The sequence below is a fragment of the Podarcis muralis genome, chromosome 14 (genome assembly GCF_964188315.1).
Source record: "Podarcis muralis chromosome 14, rPodMur119.hap1.1, whole genome shotgun sequence".
NCBI classification, from domain to species: domain Eukaryota; kingdom Metazoa; phylum Chordata; class Lepidosauria; order Squamata; family Lacertidae; genus Podarcis; species Podarcis muralis.
The window spans coordinates 4,784,056-4,806,936 of NC_135668.1; the positions used below are offsets into that span (position 1 = coordinate 4,784,056).

The window sequence follows — 22,881 nt, forward strand, 5'->3', positions numbered from 1 at the left end:
AAGAAGGCAAAGGAGAATCTGGGGGGGGGGAAACATTAGGAATCAAAGAAGAGAATAAAGTAAAATATCTAGGAGTTTGGCTTACATCTAACAATTTAAGTCTTATTCAAGATAACTATGAAAAAAATGGACAGAAATAAAGAAGGATATGGAAAAATGGAACTGCATGAATTTACCTATGATGGGAAGAATATCAGCAATTAAGATGAACATGGCGCTGTGGGTAAAAGCCTCAGCGCCTAGGGCTTGCAGATCGAAAGGCCGGCGGTTCGAATCCCTGCGGCGGGGTGCGCTCCCATTGTTCGGTCCTAGCGCCTGCCAACCTAGCAGTTTGAAAGCACCCCCGGGTGCAAGTAGATAAATAGGGACCGCTTACTAGCTGGAAGGTAAACGGCGTTTCCGTGTGCGGCTCTGGCTCGCCAGAGCAGGGATGTCACGCTGGCCACGTGACCCGGAAGTGTCTCCGGACAGCGCTGGCCCCCGGCCTCTTGAGTGAGATGGGCACACAACCCTAGAGTCTGTCAAGACTGGCCCGTACGGGCAGGGGTACCTTTACCTTTATTACCAAAAATGATTTTTTTATTTCAATCATTTCCGGTGATCGCTAACACTAATTGTTTTAAACAATGGGAAAAGGACTTAACAAATTTTATATGGCAAGGCAAAAAAGCCAAGGATTAAGTATAAAATACTAATAGATGATAGGAATAGAGGGGGTTTCTCGCTTCTCTATTGGAGATTTTACTATGAGGGTGCGTGCTTAGTGTGGATAAAGGAGTGAGCGGAATTAAAGGATGCAGGAACTCTGGACATGGAAAGATTTGACCTAAGGTTTGGATGGCATAGCTATTTGTATTATGATAAGATCAAAGTACATAAGGGTTTTTAAACCAGGTGACCAGGAGGAGTGTGTATAATGTTTGGGCAAAACAGAGAGAATTGTTACAAAGGAAGATCCCACGTTTGATATCTCCAATGGACACGGTTGGGGTAAAAAAGAATTGAACATGAAGGAAAACTGGGGAACATAAAAAGACCTTCTTGAATTTAAAGATAAATCTGTAAGACTTTAAAAAGAAGTGATAGGACTTGTCACAGATTGGTTCCAGTATTTCCAAATAAACGAGATTTTTAAAAGAGACAAAGAAAAAGGATTTGTAGAAGGTGGATCAGAATTTGAGAAAATATTATTGGGAAATAAAAAAAAATGAAAGTATACAGAACTCTACTTGAATGGGAAACTAAAGATGAATCAGTGAAAGAGGCAATGATACACTGGGCGTGAGATTTCGGATATAACATTGAACTTTCGGCATGGTTAAAATTATGGAATGGCATGATAAAATGTTTGGCTGCCTATGCAATTCAAGAGAACATCTTCAAAATGGTATATAGATGGTATTTTGACGCCAAATAAACTTGCCAAAATGTACAAGAGAGGATCCAATGCATGTTGAAACCATTTAGAAAAAGAAGGTTCTCTATATCATATGCGGTGGCAATGTAAGTATGCAAAAAAATTCTGGGAAATTATATATGAGGAACTCAAAAAGATTTTAAAATTTACCTTCCCTAAAAAACCAGAAGCCTTCTTGCTGGCAATAATAGGGGAAAGGTATACCTAAGAAAACAAAGAACTTACTTTTATATGCAGCTGTGGCCGCAAGGATAACTTAATGCAAAAAAAAATATATGGAAAGAAATTATTGTTCCGACAAAGGATCAGTGGTTGCAGAAGTTAATAGAGTTTGTTGAGTTAGCAAGCTTGACGGCCAAAATAAGAAATTATGATGAAAAGAAAACAATAAGCAAGTGAGAGCTTTTTGAAGAACACTTAAAGAGTGGTATTAAGGTTAACTGGCAAGTAGGATAAGCCTATGAGAATCAGTAGACAAGACAAAGGAAAAGAAAAAGGAAATAATAAAGTGTGTGGGGGGGAGAAAAAAGGTAAGGAGTTGTACCTAAGAAAACTAAGAATTTGAAAATAGGATATCAATGGAAGATAGGTCAGGAAGCCTATGTAAGACTAAGGCAAGACTTGTATGGATGTAATGTGTAAAATGGAAAATGAATGCACAAACACACACACCCTCAGTAGGCCAGTGCAATATATCAATATATTGTTTAAAAACACTATTTAAAGAAAATCATGATAACCTTTTTTAAAAAAAAAAAAAGACCTGGCAATTTATTGTGAAACAAGCAGGGTATTGGAGAAGCTGGGAGATGCCTATGCTTGGTCCAGTGCAGCCCTTGTTAACTTGGCGCAAGCTCCTCTCTGCCTCCTGCAGGCAGCGAATCACAAGAACTAGCTGTGGCTGAAATGATTGAGAAACCACATGCAGCGTTAACTCCACCTCCAGTTTCCCCTGCCTATGGCAGCAGCCGCAAGTCTCAAGAGCAGGCTGGCAAAAAAATCCAGAATCTCTGCAGCCAATCATCTGGTAGGTTGCTTAAGAATGCTGCTCCATTACTAGTCTGGACTTCTGGAGCCACTTTCCTCCTTCTGTTCCTCCTCCTGTTCTCCCGTAAACATAAACAGACTAAAAAGAAGCACCCTGCACTGGTCTTTCCCCCCATCTCTGTGTGTGCGCTGCTTGTGGGAGGGCAGTGGGTGTTGCGTTGGTTTATGTGATTGTGATTGTCTCCCAGTCTCTCTCTCCTTCATCCCCAGGTTGGCTTTTGCGAGGGAGCCGCTCCTAGCTTACCAGTTTGATTATTAACAGAGCCAGTCCAGCAATCACTGTGGACTGAGCTCTCTCCTTCATTGTAAAAGAAAGACTGCTCTGTGTGAAATGCTACTCTTTCCTCCCATCTGTGTTTGGGGGGCAGTGGGTGGGGGGGTGTCTCTCCCCTGGTGTTTGGTTTTGCAACAGAGCAGCTCCCAGCTCACTGGTTTTATGATTAACTAAGCACAGAGCCAGTCCAGCATTCACCATGGGCTCTCACCAATGGTTGCTTTTCATAATAAAAAGAAAGACACTGCTCTGTGCTTGAGACACTACTCTCCCCCCCCCCCCAATCTGTGTTGGGGGGGCAGTGGGTGGTGTGTGTGTGTATGATTGTCTCTGTGTCTCTCTCTTCCCCACTCCCCAGGTGTTTGCTTTTGGGACCAAAGCAGCTTTCTCAGCCTCTCACACATTCAATCAAGACTCAGTGTTGAGTTATATTTGAATATCTAAAAGTGTGACGCTGAATTGACTTTTTTCTTGTTTAGTACGTAATGTAATTCATTTTTTAGGGAACATTCTCTTACCTTACCTGTGATGTGGATGAAATAAAGGGGGGGTATGATATATATGCTGCTGATTCCTTCTACAGTTTTCATTTTAGAAAAAATATATGCTAAGTTAAACATTATTGGTACAGTTCAATAACATAACAGTTGTAACAATATGTAAGTAAAACTGTATCAGTTTTAAAGTTAAACCTGTAAGTAATAAGTTACCAGGTCATTACCACATTCACTTCTACATAGCTTCAGCCTTATTTCACATATCGTGACATATCAAAATATTGCGATGTTTAGCTAGTGATGTATTGTGATGTTAAAAATCAGATACTTCTCAGCTCCCATTGCATCTGCTAGCTCTCTCCCAGCACAACTTTTCAGAATAATTAGGTCTTTAACGTCCCCAGTGGGACAGCCAAATTTAAATATGAATTTGACCCATAGCTGTGAGGCATTTGCAAGCTTTTTTGCAGAGAAAGTTCTGCTGCCATGACTTCCCTGCCAATTTGGATACAGTAATAGAACTGGAGGCCCCTCTACTGTTCTCAGGTCCAATATTGGACCATTTTGACCAGATACTCCCTGCCGATGTGGATAGATTCCTCCGAGCTGGAAGGCCCACCACTTGCCTCCTCGACCCGTGCCCGTCTTGGCTGATTAGAGCGTGCCCAGACGAGGTGCGGGTCCCCCTGGGTGAGATCATCAACTTGTCCCTTGGCACAGGGACATTCCCAGGGGAGCTGAAGGAAGCATTGGTGTGTCCGCTCTTAAAGAAAACATCATTAGATCCTTTAGATCTATCCAATTACTGCCCGGTTTTGGATTTTTCGTACCTGGGTAAGATAATTGAGAGAGCGGTTGCTAAAAGCTTGGTAGGTTTCTGGAGGAAATATCGGCTTTGGATCCATTCCAGTCCGGCTTTCATCCTGGTATGGGACTGAGATGGCTCTGGTAGCCCTAACAGATGATCTCTGTAGGCAACTGGACCGAGGCGGGTTGGGACTGCTGATTCTTTTAGACTTGTCAGCAGCCTTCAACATAGTTGATCACAATCTTTTGGACCACCGCCTTGCTGACATGGGGATTCAGGGCACAGTCCGACAATGGCTGCGTTCCTTTATCTCAGGTTGGGGACAGAGGGTGGCGCTAGGGGAGGAGATGTTGTCGCGGCACCCCTTGGTGTGTGGAGTGCCACAGGGTGCAATCCTTTCCCTGATGCTTTTTAACATCTTTATGCGCCCCCTTGCCCAGATTGTCCGGAGTTTTGGGCCGAACGTCTGATGCGGCTTCCGCTTGAGTGCAGGAAGCTCCTGCAAGCAATTAGAAGTCGTGCCTCAGTTGTCAAACATTTCAGAAGTCGAACGGGCTTCCGGAACAGATTGCGTTCGACAACCAAGGTTTGACTGTATTAAACTTGAGTTCTTTCTGACAGAGGGGCCGCCACACAGCTGAAGATGGTATTGGACCTATGAGAATTAGCACCAAAAGCCATCCTCTGTGGCTACAAATAAGATATGAAACATGCCTTGTAGTGGCACCTTAGAGATGAATAACTTATTGTGTCATAATTTTTGTAGAGCAGAGCCTAGTTCCTTAGGTGCATGGAATATTGTCCTTGTTGGCTGGTTATTATTAGTTTTATGTGTACACAAATCCAGAAAAGGTTTGCAAACTCTTATAATTCTCCTTCCTAAAATGGAAGAGTGCAGTAGGGCTGTCGTGTTTCTGTGCAGATATATACACTAGCATAATCCATTCAAAATACCAGTCATTAGTATCTTATTTTTCTTGAGATCCTAATTTAACATCTGAAGAGACAATGGCTTTCTGCAGTGGGGAAGATAATCCCATATCTTGATAGATCTATCTTTGATCTTGCTTAGCAGAAAAAGGCATCTGAGCAGTGTATTGCAAATGTCTTAAAATCTCATTAAATCTTGACTAGCCTGGCTTGATACAGCTTAATACCTGAAGCAGAAAATCTAAATCACAGCCCCTTTCATAATTAATACAAGACAGAAGCCTCTGGAAAATTCTACAATGGGGCTTATGTGGGAGGGAACTTCTATGTTTTTTTGCAGCTTCCCATTCATTTCAGTTGTAGCTTGCACAGGAAAACTTGCCTGTGGATTCTGCTCTGTTTGTGTTTGGTCCAAATGTACCCTAAGTCTTCTGCCAGTGGCGTTCTCTTTACTTTGATTCTTGGTCAATCCACCTCTGCTTGGGCATAATGTTCCTCAGTAGCATTTTCTAGACTTCCAATACCTGAGGCAGACTGTTCAGCTGAGCAGAAACTGGAGGTACATTCACTCTTACACATACACACGGAGAAGTTTAGTGTTCATAAGAGAGTCACCCACTGTTCAGCTGCTGTTCTAGGCATGACTCCTGATGTGAAAGGGATTTGCAAAGAGGAAACGGGTTAATTCTCAGGGTAGTTCAATTATACGGCATCCCTTCCTCATGAGTAGTTGCAGTATTTAATCATACCTGTTGCAGACAGAGCAGTGTTATCTGTCCTAGTGTAGGCAAGGCTAGAATACTGGATCATGCAGAGACTTAGGAAACAGATGTCTTTGTAGGAAGGTACCTGGGCTTGCACAAGCCTTTTAGTTATTCTTTATCCTAATGGCATATCAGCAGTACTTCCATGGCACACAATTTACGAGTTAGCGACCAAAGCTTTCTCACACTAGTGGGGATGGGAAATGCAAAATATCTCTAGCTGCTGCCTGGCTAAACTCTGAAACCTCCTGTATCATGTTCTTCAGTGTGTAAAGTTCACTTTAGAAACACTTTATTTCATGCTTCATGCAACTTCTGCAGCAGGAAGCAGTCGGTCACCAGACCTGTGCTGTTGATGGGTGCAGCAGCTCACCACTTCCTGTTGCTGAAGTGAGGAAACAAAAGAAACGTCAGAGGGTGGCTCATTCTAGCCACTCATTAAAAGCTGCAAGTAGTTGTAAGACTTTCCATTGCTTCCATGAAGAGAGAGTGTGTGTAAATACAACCCATGAACCCTGTGTACATTTCTCAAATTTGAACAGGAATTTAGTTAATGATTGCAACTGCTATGTTATGGCACACATTACATTAGAGTAAGAGAATTTAGGGGTTGCATATAATCTATGCACGCCAGATGTAGGCTTAAACATAAGCTTGTAGGCAGACACCAGTCCTTCCTATGGGGTGGAATCCTTTCTGTGTGCAAGAGAATGATGTTTTAAGCAGATAGTTCTTAATCGCTAGGTTAAAAACAAGAACCCACTGACAGCATATGAATCAGTATGGCTGACTTTGACACAACAACCCACTCATGCAAACAAAACTCACTCACAAAACTGTAGGCAGCCACCCATGCCCTGGGCCCCCCAACCTCTCTCAACACCAAAGAAAACTAATACAGTGGTACCTCGGGTTAAGAACTTAATTCATTCTGGAGGTCCGTTCTTAACCTGAAACTGTTCTTAACCTGAAGCACCACTTTAGCTAATGGGGCCTCCTGCTGCCGCTGCACGATTTCTGTTCTCATCCTGAAGCAAAGTTCTTAACCTGAGGTACTATTTCTGGGTTAGCGGAGTCTGTAACCTGAAGCGTCTGTAACCTGAAGCTTCTGTAACCCAAGGTACCACTGTAAATGAATAGAAAGAGAACCTACTGACATGAAACTGACACAAAAACCTTGCACATATACCATATACCCCCACCTTGGGCTCTCTCCGCAACTATCTTCTCCCCCAAACTTTTCCTGCATCAAAGTCTCACATCGAATATAACTGATCTGTAGATAAGACTTTACAATCTGAAAATAAGACAATGTATGTACTTTTGCAACCCCAGAAAATATTTGATAAAGAAACAATTTTAAAACTGCTTTAAAGTTGGGGTGGACAAGTAAGGACAGCCATCCAGTAACTCTCAATGCTATGTCTACTACAGTGGTACCTCGGGTTAAGTACTTAATTCGTTCCAGAGGTCCGTTCTTAACCTGAAACTGTTCTTAACCTGAAGCACCACTTTAGCTAATGGGGCCTCCTGCCGCCGCCGCAGCACGATTTCTGTTCTCATCCTGAAGCAGAGTTCTTAACCTGAAGCACTATTTTTGGGTTAGCGGAGTCTGTAACCTGAAGTGTATGTAACCTGAAGCGTATGTAACCTGAAGCGTATGTAACCTGAAGCGTATGTAACCTGAGGTACCACTGTATATTAGTTGTCAACAGCAAGTGGACTGCCAAGCCAAGTCTCAATTTGTCTAATTTAATTATCATTAAACTCTCACATGTGTTGCAATTTTGTGCTGATTACTGTGATGGCAGTGGTCGCTGTTTTGAGTATGTTTATGAAAGGCAGGATATAAGTTAAACACTCATAGATCAAGGGGAAAGATTTCAAGACTTTACATATCAGTCAGGAGTTGTGGGAGGAAGAACACACAGGAAAAGGTGGAACTTAGCAACAGAAGTGAGCTGTTTTGAGTGAAATGTCATCTTTATTAGCAGAAGCCATGTCAAGACTCTTGTCTGATGTTAACTCTCCAGTTATATTTTTTGAAGTTAACTGCTCATTTTAGATCTTTCTGGAGTAGTCCAGGGCTCATAAATTTATTCCATTGCAACAAAAGGAATACCGTGTTAGCTTCAGTCACAGTACAGAAAATGTCTATAGCTTATTATATTTTCATTTCGCTATACTACACATTTTATCCCTAATACTGTTCAGTATTATTAAATGCAAGCTCTTCATGCCCTTGACAGATAAATTTGCACAATGGATTTTAACACTGGGAATTCTTTGGAACTGTTTGTTGAGAAGCGTTGATCACTTTATTGGGGGGGGGGTAGGCAGAGAATAGTCTCCATGGATGCATTTGGGATAGGTTTAACTCTGGAGGTGGTTAGTCACTTCATGATGTGTAAAATGACTGCCTTTTGGATTCTGCATGACTAGAAAGCAAGACTGCTTAGACTTACATATGTAGCTTTAGGAAGCAGCCAGATCTGTTTCAGAGCCACTCTGCGTCTTTCCAGTTCTACTCATTATTCAGAACCAAATTAAACCTGTTAAAAACAAAGTTCTTTCCCCCCTCCCATTCACTGTAATGGATATTTTTAAAAGAGCAATATAATCACCATTTGCACAGAAGTGGATGAAATTTTGAGGAACCCATCCAGAGTGAATTAAGCCTGTCAAGTTGTAGGCACCTTTTACCTTTTAAAAAAAAATGAAATAGTTTTCTGCCAGATTTGGATGTCATTTGCAGGTATAGTCACCCCTTCTCAGGGGATGAAACCTGTTAAATTTCAGAATGATATCTGCAACAGACAGGTGTTACTCTGTAGAGGTGGGTGGAGTAGGAACCATAGGGTGGGGTGGGGGAGTCTATGGCTCTCCAGGAAAATCTGGGGCAGAGAAAATGTCATCACAATCCCCAGCAAGGAACAACAAGAGTCATTGGTAGGAGTGAACTTCTGTCTACCACCAAAGTAGGGTTACAGCTGCTTCTCCACAGAAGAGGCAGGAAAGTCCCATTGTGAAAGTGAAGTTCCACTCACACTTCTCCGGAGCCCAGCAAGTGTGAGACTGGAAGTCATCTTTCATATAACGTAACGCTGAGAATTCTAAACTTCAGTATTTACAGAGTTCTCTCTGCCTACCACGATGATAGACAATATCTAATTTGAGAGCAAAGCAGCAGAAACCTGCAGAATCCTAATTAACACAAATCTATCTTTCCCACAGGAATTGATTTTAAAATCAGAACAATAGAGCTAGATGGGAAGAAAATCAAACTACAGATATGGTAAGTTTTTAAAAATGCAACTTGCCTCTGGAGCTAGAGACTTCAGATCATGTTTGTAAATTTCACACTCCTAGTAAAATCATAGTGCCTCGAATGTGACAACCGGTGGCTGTAACATTTGGGTACTCCCAGTGATGACAGACAAACTTAGTTCCCTCCCAAGATTGTTAAAGAAGCATCCTGTATGTACTCAGCAGACAGCATGAGAGGATCTCCTCACACAATATAAAAACTGCTCCACTCGTCCACCTTCCTAGCAAGAGAATGTAGAAGCTGAGATTACTGCACATGGAATGGAAAGATTGCACTAATAAAACTACCATTTAATTAAATGCATACAGTTGGGGGAGATGGTGCACGTGGATGAAAACCAAACTGTACATGTAAGGGCTGTACTTGGCAGCAACTTCTGTTAAAAGTAAGCCTTGCTTCCAAATGTGCAAGGGATTTAACTATAAAACTACTGTCTAGATCAGCCTTCAGCCTGGTGTTTTGCAGGTTGTACTGGCTCCATGGCTACTGGCTGATGCAGGTTGTAGTTTGTAACACATGAAGGGGTTGGGAAAGGCTAATCTAGAACCTTCTTGCTTGTAAATACAGCTTGCATAACTTGTACTTTGAATGCAAATGTATTGAGAATGAGGCTGTAACATTTTGCTTAATTGTACTTGTCCAACGTAGAATGTAATTGCAAGGCTCTTGTAGAATTGTCTCATTTATTTTTAATTTGTTCAGCCCAGACACTGAGATCCAGCGCCGAGGGCCTTCTGGCGGTTCCCTCATTGTGAGAAGTGAGGTTACAGGGAACCAGACAGAGGGCCTTCTCAGTAGTGGCACCTGCCCTGTGGAACACCCTTCCTTCAGATGTGAAGGAAATAAGCAGCTATCCTATCTTTAAAAGACATCTGAGGGCAGCCCTGTTCAGGGAAGTTTTTAATATTTAATGCTGTACTGTTTTTAACATTTGATTGGGAACCGCCCAGAGTGGCTGGGGAAACTCTGCCAGATGGGCGGGATATAAATAATAAATTATTATTATTATAAATGGAAAGGTCCTCATTAAGGGCATTGGTATTGGATGGGGGTGGGGTGTGAGCACTGAATTCCTCTCCAACCCCCCCCCCCCAACCCCCATTTCTTACATCTGTTTTGGTTTACAGGGATACTGCTGGTCAGGAAAGATTCCGCACCATTACAACTGCCTACTACAGAGGAGCCATGGTCAGTGCTCTTTTTTCATGCATAGTTTTTCAGCTGTTATAAAAAGATATCAGCATCTCACTTTTGATTATCAAGTATATACTGTTGAAGATAAATATTTGGCCTTGCTTGACAGAAGAGCTGTTTCATGTATCTGTCTTCTAAAATCCTGTTTCCAAACATCATGATGGGAGTAGTTTTTCACGGAAGATTTTATATTTTGGACCAGAGCTCTCCAAACTCTTCATGTTGGTGACACACCTTATTTAGACATGCATCATTTTTATGACACGGTATTTCAGTTTTACTAGCAAACTAACCCCTTTCCAGCCCTGGGAGGAGCACGGGGAGCATTCGTGCACATACCTACACACTGCAGCCAACACACCAACGTGTTTGTAAAGCTGTGTTTTAATCCAACACCCAACACCCATCCAGTGTTAAAAATTCAGATATATAAGCTAATTGCCAAATGACACCCTAAACCTAGGTTATAGTTGCCACAACAGAATGTATAGGCACTATGGGGGGGGGGGGGAATAAAATTATTATTGTTATTATTGTCGTCACCATCATCATTTCTGTACCACTTTATATTTTAAACAAAAGATCTCAAAGCAGTTTACAGCACAATAAAACATCAAACAAAACAGTCCAGAATAAAACAAATTAAAGCTTCAAGAAAAATATTTCAGATCCTTCTCAAAGTGGCATTTTGTTTGCCCCATACATATTTACCTACTTAATTTTTATAGCTGCCCCATAGCAGAAGTATTCTAGAAAGCCAGTGTGGTGTAGTGGTTAGAGTGGCAGACTAGGACCTGGAAGATCAGGGTTCAAATACCCAGAGTCATGAAGCTCACTGGGTGACCTTGGGCCAGTCACAGCCTCTTAACCTATCTCACAGGGTCGTTGTAGGGATTAACTGAGGAGGGGATGAATCATGTGCTCCTTGGAGAAAAAGGTGGGATATACATGCAATAAATAAGCTATTCTGCTTACCTACCGTATTTTTCGCTCCATAAGACACACCAGACCATAAGGCGCACCTAGTTTTGGGAGGAGGAAAACAAGAAAAATTATTCTGAATCGCAGAAGCCTGAACAGCAAGAGTGATCTGGCTTCTGGGATACCGTGTGGCTGTTCTGGCTTCTGGGATAACTGCTCCAAGCCTCTTCAGGGCAGCGGGATGAAGGCTCCCCCTGCCCAAAGAGGCTGTGCACAGCTAAGGCAGAAGCCAGGACAGGCGTGTCGCTGAAGGGGCACTGCACAGTTCTCTCTCTCTCTGCGCAGCGCCTCTCCTTCGCAGGATAGGCACTGTGCAGAGAGGGAGAACTGCACAGCGCCCCTTCAGTGAAGCTGGAGAAGGAACAGAAGGAGACCCTTCTGTTCCTCCTCCGGCTTCCAGGACAGGTGCGTCGCTGGAGAGGTGCTGCACAGAGAGGAAGAGCTGCGCAGCGCCCCTTCATCGAAGCGGGAGAAGGAACAGAAAGGGCTCTGTTCCTCCTCCCGCTTCGCTGAAGGGGCGCTGCGCAGCTCTACCTCTCTGCGCAGTGCCATTCGCTCCATAAGACGCGCTCACATTTCCCCTTACTTTTTAGGAGGAAAAAAAGTGTGTCTTATGGAGCGAAAAATATGGTACTTAAGAAAGCTGGAGGGGTCAGCCAGATGGAGATGTCAGACGCCAACCTGGCATCCAAGGATCTCCACATGGTCACAGTTGGGACCCATGCCAGTTGCAAAATGCGCCTGGCATCAGATGAATTTCTATCCCTGCTCCCATCATCCCTGTTGGCTTCAGAATACAATTGGGAACTGTTTCCTGGTGGTGGGTTTTTCCATTAGTATCTGGTTGAGAACCGGATACTGAACTTGATGGGCCTTTGGCTTGAATCCAGCAGCCAAGCACTTACGTTCTCACTCTGTTTTCTTGTAGGGTATTATGCTGGTTTATGATATCACAAATGAGAAGTCCTTCGACAACATTAAAAACTGGATAAGAAACATAGAAGAGGTATGTGTCTACAGGGGAACAACCAGCTTTGAGTGCTAGCTCAAATTTCACCAACATCATCTCTCAAATTGCACAGTGATCAGGACAGCTGCTGCCATGTCAGTGGGAAGTGGGGGCCAAGTGACTTTGATTCACTGGTAGGATTCAAGTGAAATGTTTTTACAGGATATCAGGTAAATCCACACACAAAAAGTGGTGAAGGGAAGAATAAATTGATTCTGACTGCTTTCTTTGGGCAGTATTAGATGAGGGTATCCCCCGCACCCCGATGGAATAGAGATGAAACAAGAACTTGGTAATAACAATGTAATGGTATATATTGGTGTATAAAGGTGTATATTGATGGTCTATCTACTCTTGAGCATACATGGTTGGATAATATTTTAATTTTTATGTTTGAATAATGGCTCTTAGAGATCCCTTTCTAGTTGTTGAGCATTTTGTTGAGCTCAGGGCCAAACTTTTATTTATTTTCTCACATAGCTGAAGCTTTTTTACCACGTGGTGCTTATTTAACCACCAGCATGAGGCCCTGCATTTTGACACAGTCCTTGCTCTGTAAAATGAAGCAATGAAAGTTTAAAGGACAGAGTTAAAGGAAGAGGTGGTGTCTCAAAAGATGAATTAATCAGACAATTCTTCATGAGCAAAAGATAGCTAGTTTGATTCTGATATAATTAAAAATGTGTGAATTTGTGCTTTGTGTTGCCTCTGAATAGCTTAGTTCTTGTTACGTATCTGACATATCAAGATTTTGTGACTTGGCTGTTCTTGCTGTTTCTCCTTCTGTTCAGCATGCATCTTCAGATGTAGAAAGAATGATCCTGGGTAATAAATGTGATATGAATGAGAAAAGACAAGTTTCAAAAGAAAAAGGAGAAAAGGTAAATCTAGTTTGATCAGAATTCTCTGGATATTTTTTCACCTTCCTGACCTGATGCCCTTTTCTTTCTTGCACCCATTTTCATTTTGAGGCAATGAGTGATGCAGAAGCAAAGTGTTCTCAATACTTTGACTTGGGGATGGTCTCTGAGCAAGCGGGTGGCGCTGTGGTCTAAACCACTGGGCCTCTTGGGCTTGCTGATTGGAAGGTTGACTGTTTGAATCCATGCAACGGGGTGAGCTTCTGTTGCTCTGTCCCAGCTTCTGCCAACCTAGCAGTTTGAAAGCATGCAAGTAGATAAATAGGTACTACTGTGGCAGGAAGGTTAAAGGCATTTCCATGTGCTCTGGCACTCATCACGGTGTCCCATTGCACCAGAAGCAGTTTAGTCATGCTGGCCAGAAAGCTGTCTGTGGACAAATGCTGGCTCCCTTGGCCTGAAAAGTGAGATGAGCGCCACAACCCCACAGTCGCCTTTGACTGAACTTAACTGTCCAGGGGTCCTTTACCTTTCTTTTTTCTTTTTTACCCTTGAGTTCCTTGAGACAGCAGTTTTCCTTGAGCATCTCAGAATCAACATTACCGAGATGAAATATTCATGATAGGACTGTAGGTCATAATATGCTAACCATCAAGTTCATCAAGTAGACGAGCTTAAATCACAAGAGTTTAAATACCCAAGACTAAAGATCTGGCAACACAGATAACAAGCAAAAGATTCAGGGCATGAGCCCCTTGAAAGCCCCACGACCATGCAGGCTGGACAGTCATTAACTTTAATTCTTATTTTGTGAATAGACAACAGTTTTAAAAGGTGCCAGTTGAAATCAACTGTATGTTCTCACTTCTACTGTGGTTGTATATGGGTCACAACCCTTATGTCCTGAACCAGTTTTGATTCTGTTTAGCTTTAGCATTAAAACTCAAAACGTTGAGATTTGCCTAATGCAGGCTTGAAAACTAACTTCAAGGACTCGTTAAAGTAGACTTCAAAACCAATGCAAGCCTTTAACATTCTGTTCAGATCTTAATCTGAATTGAAAGGAATGCCCCATCTCTGCCATTTGGGTCTGTGGGAAAGGGTGGAAACAGACATTTCCTGTGGTGTGTAACCTGGGGAGGGTAACTTGGCACCCCAGCCCCAATTCCGCCCATTCCATCCCTCTCCCCTTGGAGTTAATGGAGTAAAGCTATGATGGAAAGGGGCAGGGAGGGAACATCTTACAAACCAGTTCAATGGAAGGAAGCTGCTCTGTTAGATTGCTGGGGTGGAAGGAATAGGGGTGGAATTCTGCAGGTGATGGACAAGAGAAGACAGTTTTCCAGTACCTCAATTTGGCTCAGTTATTCAGGTTTTTCCAATTACTCAGGTAATTTCCAGTTTTAATTCTAGAGCTTCACTCATTTCTAAGAACCCTTAACTGGTGTAAAACACCATTTGGTGTTGCTTGCCATACTGGATAGTATGCTAGCATCTTGGCATATTTTAGCTTTTCAAAATCAATGAAAATTAAAAAAATAACCCAGCAGGTAACAAGTAAATGCAGAGGCTGCATTCCAGAGGGACACTTGGTGCCTCCTCTGTGTCCACGGGATGCTTCAGTCCATTCCAGCACTGGTGCCCAAATGTATTCCAAGAGGTGAGGCCACCTAAAGGGAAAATGAGCCTGTTTGTGCATCATCTACATGGACCTTTTGCACATTGGCCCCTTTGGATTCCAGTGGAAGAATGTCAGCTTGGAGGTGATAGAGATGGCATTGACTTAGCCATACATTCTGCTTTCTGCTTTTTATCATGCTGTGGTATAGTTGGGCAGTTAGAAGTATGCTGAAAATACACTTTTTAAAACACTAATGACTTCTTATTAACACTTTTGCAGTTAGCAATTGATTATGGAATCAAATTTCTGGAGACAAGTGCAAAATCAAGCATAAACGTGGAAGAGGTAAGAGTAGCTACTAACAAGCTGGTGAACACCTAGTGGTTAAAATATTTTCTGATGTGTTATAGATGCATTAAACAAAGTCCTATGCTTACACAGATGCTCTTGTCTGGTCTTCTGGGGTGGGGTTCAAATCTTAGTTTGACTTGCTAGCCAGGGATTATTTGTATGGCCACTTAACACCTTGCTGAGTACTCTGGGGAAGCAGCATGAGTCCTTTGTCCCTCTTTTGCAGTGCTTCCATGGGCATGGGGAAAAGTGGGAATCAGTTATGTGATAAAGCACATGCTTTGCTGCATGCAGATGGGCCCAGGTTCAATCTCAGGCATTTCCAGCGAAGGAGATCAGGTAGCAGGTGATAAGAGAGACCCTTTCAGACCCAGAGAAGAACTGTTTGAGCCAAGAACATAGTATTAAGTGGGCGTGCTCAGGGGAGTCCCTAAAAGAGTGCTTTTACTTTGAGGCATGTTGAGGTCTCAAAGATCCCTTTTAGAAGCCAGTTCCTATAAGACCCAAAGTTTAATGGGACAAAGATTTTTCAACTCCAATAAAGGAATTATTGTACTTTTCATTTTTTTAAAAAGTGCTTTGCACTCTTAAATGCATAAGATGTGATGATTCATTTGCAGGGGTTTTTCTTACTACTCTCCCTTTTTCCTTGGTTCTAGGCTTTCTTCACCCTTGCACGGGATATCATGACAAAACTCAACAAAAAAATGGTTTGTTTCTCTCATTATTTGTATATCATAATTAGTATATTTTCTACCAAATTCTGAGATTCAGAGTGGTGTTCAACTATGTTTTACTGTGAGTCGACCCATTCAAATTAATGAATATGGCTAAGTAAGGCTTATTAATTTCAGTTGGTCTGCTTTGAGTAAGAAACTTATTTATAATAATAATTTATTACTTATACCCCGCCCATCTGGCTGGGTTTCCACAGTTGTTATTCATCAGTTGTCAGTCACCAATTCACCATTTGTTCCTCCTACTGTGGTATCATGCAGTTTGCTATTTTAGGGATGGTCTCTTTCTGTTTACCTGTGAGCATCACATATGGTGCTAATAGCATGTTTCTTTTTGTTTCTCACTTGTATTTCTGCTCTAGAGTCAATGTAACGTATTAAGTAATATTCTTCACTCCAGTTGTAATAAAAATTGACCACAGTAAGAAACTTAGTTGAATACCATCCCCACAGTTTTACCAGGCAATAGTAGGCAGCAAAATTTTTGTATTTTCAAACATACCTCTCTTCTCCAAAGAGGTGGGATCTTGTCTGTGATATGCTGAGCTTGGGAGGTGCTGGGGGCTCCTGTGAACCTGAACCCAGCAGTGACAAGCTCCCATCTTCCTCAGTCTGGAGCTGAGATAGAGACTGGTCCTTGTTGGGCTCATCTTCACTCTGGCCCAGATGCTTCCTTTCATGGCAAATCCTTGACTTTGTGCAGGAAGGAACTCCTTGATCAATCTAATGCTTTTTGTTTCATTTGGAACTGGAAACAACATTATAGCATAGAACAAACTCAAAACAAAGGAAGTTCTTACCATTGTTTTGTGCACATTTTGAACAAATTATGTATGTAGTGTGCCAATGTTGCACATGGCAGTGGGAATATGAAGATTACATTCCTTTCCATATGCTCAAAAGCAACATTCTGCACAGTTTCTTCTCAAGGTCTGCAGTTAGGAGGCCCCTAGCCAAACATTTGTAAAGCTTGGAACTGGTGCCTGCAATGGTACTAGAGCTTATCTGGTGACATCCCACAGGTATTTTGTTGAACCTTTTGGCTTTCCACATCTAAATGGCTGCAGCTTGTCTTCCTTAGAGGAATCTCTTAAGTGCCAGTGAGTTTGCATTTGTGTCTTTAAGATGCAAGTCAGGCACCACAATCTGAAGAAGCCCTGATTCCTGCCTCCACCCCCACAGTGTAATATAAAAGATGTGCCACAACATTTGCTTTTTTAATGGGAACTTGTGCACACATCTTCATGAGGCCTTTCCATTAAGTAGTGGGCTCAGAGACAGCCTTGCCATTAAGACATTAGATCTTAGGTGCATTAGAGGTGGCAAAATAGAGCATGCAGGTCTGAACCATTGCCCCATCCTCCAGGAAATGCTCCTGCACAAGCCTTGCTGAAACACGTGGGAAATGTGCAAGAAAACAGAAGTATGTAGTTCCCATTTCTTTGAAAGAGGTCTGCTCAGGAGAGTTGCCTGCCACATTGTGATCTGTTAAAATCAGATGCAGTGCTCTTTGAATTTTCCGTTAGATAGCCCCCCAACTGCTTCACTTGTCTTGTACTGCAAAGGGATGCAATTTTGCTCCTGTTTGTTTTCAAAACCACCCAATAAGCTAGATTCCCTCCCACAGGGGAAAGAGGCCCCAGTTGTCCTGCTCAGGGATTGTCCCATTTGGAATAAGGTTTTCTCACTTGACATGGACCTGTCCATGTACAGGAGGCATAATCAAGCTGAATCCTCTCTATCATGAACTTTAGGAATGGAATTTGCACATGATTCTGCTGCTGCTCTTTTGCAAAGCTCCTTTTCACTACAGTGAGGCAGGCGTATTCATTCTTTCATGATTTCCCAAATGCCCGGTAGCTGAATCAAAATTGTGGACTCTTACACCTGAAGAGGTTCTGAGCACCCACACACACCCTGGTGTCTGCATGAGTTTCTGTTCTGGGCATAACTTCAGCAAGCACGGAACAGTGACTCATGCAGGGCTGCAACAGGCATCCACCTCTGAGGGCAGGTAACTACTGCAACTCTGTATAAGTTGTGATTAAATGCTCCAGATAGGGCAGAATTACAAAGCCTAAGGAGAGGAGGAGGCATTATTAGAGCAGTGAGGTGTATAGAACAGGGCAGTCCAATGCATGGCCCTCAATACCTTTTTTAGTGACCCTCACCAGCATTTGATGCCTCTTACACACACACACACACACACACACACACACACACACACACACACTGCTGCCCTTGTGCTGCCTTCCCAAAGTTGGTAAAAGAGAAGCTGGGTTTTGGGAAGCAGGCATGTGGGCTCTAGACCCTGACAGAGCCTGGCGCCTCGCTTAGCTGGCTTTGGGAAGGCAGCGTGAGAGCTGGGAGGGGAGTGTCAAATTTTCCAAAGCACTCTTCTGTGCCCTGTGTGGGGTCAGCTGCTTGACCTCTTGTTTTGAGTACGCAATCGTACAGTGTATGATTTATGTACTAGTTTTTCATTGGATTTGAGTTTTGTTTGGAGGGGAGGCAAAAAAATCCAAAGGATTTGTTCATTATGCGACAATAATACACCTTAAATCTTCTTCTTCTTCTTATGTCTCTCCTTAGAATGACAACAGTTCAGCAGGTGCAGGTGGACCAGTGAAAATAATGGAAAACAGATCAAAGAAGAGCAGCTTCTTTCGATGCACACTGCTTTGATGAACTCCTAATAATAGACTGCAGCATACCTAGAGAGAGAGAAAACCCTTTTCCTGCTTCTCTGAAAGCACAGGCTCACCTGGCCTCAGAGCTGTTACCACCAGGCTGCTGCTGAGAGCTCTGTTTGAATGTAGAGTGTGCTAAACCAAGAGAGAAAAGGATTTTGGTTCGCTCTGCTTCTCAGCAAGTCGGGCTCCCTCTTCTCAAACACGGAAGCTGTGAAGTTGAGAGACACACGTGCAGGAGCTAAATCTTCTTTATTACTTTGTTTCACTGCCTGCTTCAAAAGCTGCTAAGTTTTTCTTTGCACACTCATATTTGCCCTCTGTTGCCTGCTAGAGCACAGTCTTAACACTTGTCTTTGCACAGCTTTCTTTCTTTTTGTTCTGGTAAGCATTCCCTAGCATTTCACCCAGCTGTAGTATAAAGGGATCAGATTGGGTCCCATACGGAATACAGAGGGCATGGCCGTAGATGCAGCACCCATGCTCAGAGGGTCACCATAGAGCCAATAGAATTCTGCCTACAATTATTCATGGGCATCACAAGCGGCACTTGGAACTCTGTGTGCTTCCTGTATCCCCAGCCCAGTTGCCCCCCTCAACTCAGTGTAATTTACTTGTTCTCTGTCAAGGCAAAAGGGAGGGCTAGATGGCATGTAGGCGTAGACCTCCCATCAACACTGTGGCTCCTCATACTGCCTTGTGTACTTAATAAGAAGGGGCAGGAGGTCTGAAAGCCCCGCACCTGGTGGCCTGAATATGGCCCTAGTATTTTTCTCAGGCATAGAAATATGTCTGCAACATAAATGTGGTTTTGTAGCCTGGTGTTGGAAAGCTTAACACCCCCGGCACTTACAATTTCTATTTGGGCTTGCCACTTTTGTTTGACAAATACACAGATCTGTTTATATGGAAATGATCTTTTTTTCTGAATGTATGGTGTTGAATTTCTATGTACAGAAGGTGTACTGGAACCACTTACAGTATCTCTTACATCAATCCAATTTCACTTCTATTTCATGCTGTATTCAGTTGAACTGGAAGGCACTCAGTTCTCTCTTGAATGCAACTATTCCTGTATATAAAGGTTCCTGTTTCAGCCTGTTGAATATTAATAGAAAAAGCACACACAACGTGTAACTATCCCCTCTAGCTTTCAGTCCCTTTTTCAAAAAGCATAGTCACTATCCTCCTGATAATGACCTTCCATGAATCTTGAGGCAACTGGTGTTGGTTCAGACATTTAGAACAGATATAAACTTAGCTGCCTTTCTCACTTAACTGAGACTCCCATACCAGCCTATTTCACCACTATTTAAATTATTTATAAAATGTTGAGTTACTTTAAATACAGGTGCTTTAGTTCTATTGATGTGCCAAACATGGACCTTTGTAAGTTAAAACTTATCTCAACACAACCTTGATGACACCCCAGCTCCATGAGCTGCTGTTGTGAAACATGTCCCATTAGCTAGCCAAATAGGCACACAATGTTGCATCGTTTTAGAGGGTCAAATGTCAATATAATTCTAAGCATATCTTGCGTCATTCAAGGTGAATAGGTTGACCACTGGCACTCTGTAACATAACATTGGTTGAGCGGGTTAGAAAAAACATTCCTGTGGTGTTGTGAATTTTTGCACACTCTTCCTGCCCCTCTGTTTATAATCCTAACAATATTGCTCCAATTACCTCTTGGATTGCAGCATCTGGGTTGATGCATGGAAAGAGGAGTGTATCCAACAGGAATATTAAACAGCAAAACACAAATATGTCTGATTGCTGTAGGTCCCATGCTTGGACTAAAGTCTTGTGGTTCTTGCTTTATAACACAAAGTGCTTTTTGGGGGGCAAGTGTGACTCCACTCACAATGAATGTCCATCTTTTTTCCACATCTGACTTCTTTGTATTGTAATCTGTATCTCAGGGGGTTTGTCTGAAAGCCAAAACTGACAAGTTCTGTGGTTCCTTTTGGCAGATTTTCTTTGCTTATGTTTCCTCTTTCTTGGCATCATACTTCACATCTTGGTTCTATGTACGAACATTTAGTCTCTATGAACTTCCCTTTGAGAGAGCCTGTAACTAGTTGAATTTATATAAAGTGCTTCTTGAAGCAGCAGCAAATTGGGGTATCTACTCTGTTTTATTTTAAAAAATATCTTGCTATTTTCTTACTTCTAGCTGTGCTAAAATGTACATAATTTGAGTAAGACCATAGGAAATTCAATTTAAGATTGGTGTAAGGATGCCACACACAGTTCACTTTCCCTCATTGTTAATATTGTTAATATTTAGTTTTATCCTGTCAAAATATTAGTGACAGAATAGTCTGTTCCCTGCTGAAGTTCTGAAAATATTTGTTTCATACGGAAACAACTTTAGTCTTAAGGAAATGTTGGTATAGCCTATGCAGCAGTATTAAGTGCTATGGCTGCACTTCAAACTTTTCATAATGGTTGATTTAGCCCATTTTTCTACAAATAATATGCCTTGTTGAACTGCATTTTACAGTGTAAATCAGCTGATTGTCCACGTCAACTTATTTCCTTGAGTGCTCGAGGCAAACAGGCAAACTATGATGGTATGGGACTGCCTTTGCCTTCATTGCTTGATGCAAACATTTCTTACCCCAGAACAAGTCTTGTGTTGGGTGTTAACCCTGCAAAAGACAACATTCTTCCATTTAGCTAATAGTTGGTTTAGATTCCCCAACTGTTGTCTTTTCTTCATGATACAACACATTTAGCCTTGCTCTGCAGAACTCATCCATTTAAATGAAGGGTAAACCTTGATACGCTTTCCAGAGCAGAAAGCATACACTCTCTTTCCATTCTTAGTTTTTTGTCGTTTACTACTGACTTTCTAAAAAGAGAGTGCAATTTTAAAACATGCATCTGTGCTTAGCTAAACTTGTTGATCCATCAAAGCATTGTCTCTCCTCTGGTTGACATTTTATAGCTTAAATGCTTGGTTTTAAGTTTCATACATCTGGTTAGACTTGGATTCCTGTGTGGCATATGAAATATAATCTCTTTTTGAACTTGGTGTTCTCTCTGTACCATACTTGTAAAATACTTGCTAGCCTTTTTTGAGAAGTGTTGTTTTTTTAAATAAATGGGGTATTTACCTGTCCCAAGTGCATTCCCACTTCTCACTTACTTGCAAATTCAATGAATAAAGTCCATTAATTCTGCTAGCCAAAATGGATGTTGTGTTAGACTTTTTTAAATTCTGTCATCAACTTGGTCTGTAACAACTTGAGAGGCTTGTGACAGTAAGTTAATGTGCAAACGTGTTTGGTAATTATGGAAAGGTTTGCTTTAGAGTGAGTGCAATATTTGTAAGGCTAAAGACTGAAGGGGCTGACAGTAAGTCTGGTGTCACCATATTTTAGTCTTATGCCTTTCATTTTAAAATACATGTCAATACAGGGCTTCTTAGATAAGTTTCCCTAGCTTCTGGGGAATTTGTAGTGTGTTCCTATGGCCTTACAAATATATTTTTCTGCCCAAATATCATGTTTCTCCCTTGAACTTAACAGTTTTAATGAGACATACTACCGTAAATTCTGAGAAATAAAGCATGATCCAGAAGAGCCTAATTTTTACATAATAATTCTGCCACGTGTGAAGCACATATTATCAATACTCCAAAAGCATAAGGTGGAAAAGCTCCAGCAGATAATGTGAACTTGTCATGTGGTTAACTTGTAAACTTAATCATTAACTGTGTATTGATACTGTGTACAAAAAAAAAAAAAAAAGACAAAGGGGGAGGGGTATTATTTCAAGTGAACTCTTTTATAACTATGTGCGTCTCAAATAAAATTACATAATTAAATGTTAAGTTTTTATGAAATATACAGTGTGATCAAACAAGTTCTGTAGTGCATTATCATTCTGCCTGATGCATGCTGTTGGGAGTAAAAAGAGGTAAGAGACAACTGTTTCCTGAAACTGAATGAATTGATTGAACACCCTTTGTTGAATAATTCAGGGCATATCTACAGTATGCTTAACCCTGATCGCACACAATTTTCAGAACTACACTCAGAAAAAGTAACACATTAGATCTACATCCCTGTCCAAATGTTGAATTACAATGCCCATCAACCCTAACTCTTGGCTGGAGCTGATGGGAGTTGTCTTGCAGCATTTGGAGAGTCAGAGGTTCCCTATCCTTTGTCTACTGTGTCTCCAAGAGCTTTCCCCCCTAGCCTTGTCAGGAGATGCCAAGAACGGAGTCTGGGACTGTCTATGTCTCTCAGCTACAGACTTCTCTCTTCAATCATCTGTGAATGAACTATTTCCTGCTTCAGTTTATTCCAATGTGAAAATCTGTAAAAGGTGACTGACACAAACATGGTCTCCAGCTA

General features: G+C 41.9%; 1 protein-coding gene across 1 annotated transcript in view; it reads left to right on the plus strand.

Annotated features, from left to right (window-relative positions):
• Window positions 1–22,364, plus strand: part of RAB8B (RAB8B, member RAS oncogene family) — a 37,680-nt gene extending 15,316 nt beyond the window's left edge. Inside the window, exons 2-8 of the mRNA XM_028705428.2 lie at window positions 8,972–9,032; window positions 10,193–10,253; window positions 12,169–12,246; window positions 13,041–13,130; window positions 15,010–15,075; window positions 15,741–15,791; window positions 18,411–22,364. Of these exons, the coding sequence (XP_028561261.1) occupies window positions 8,972–9,032; window positions 10,193–10,253; window positions 12,169–12,246; window positions 13,041–13,130; window positions 15,010–15,075; window positions 15,741–15,791; window positions 18,411–18,503 (500 nt within the window). The 3' untranslated portion in view covers window positions 18,504–22,364. The remainder of the gene's footprint in view (window positions 1–8,971; window positions 9,033–10,192; window positions 10,254–12,168; window positions 12,247–13,040; window positions 13,131–15,009; window positions 15,076–15,740; window positions 15,792–18,410) is intronic.
• Window positions 22,365–22,881: the final 517 nt, after the last annotated feature.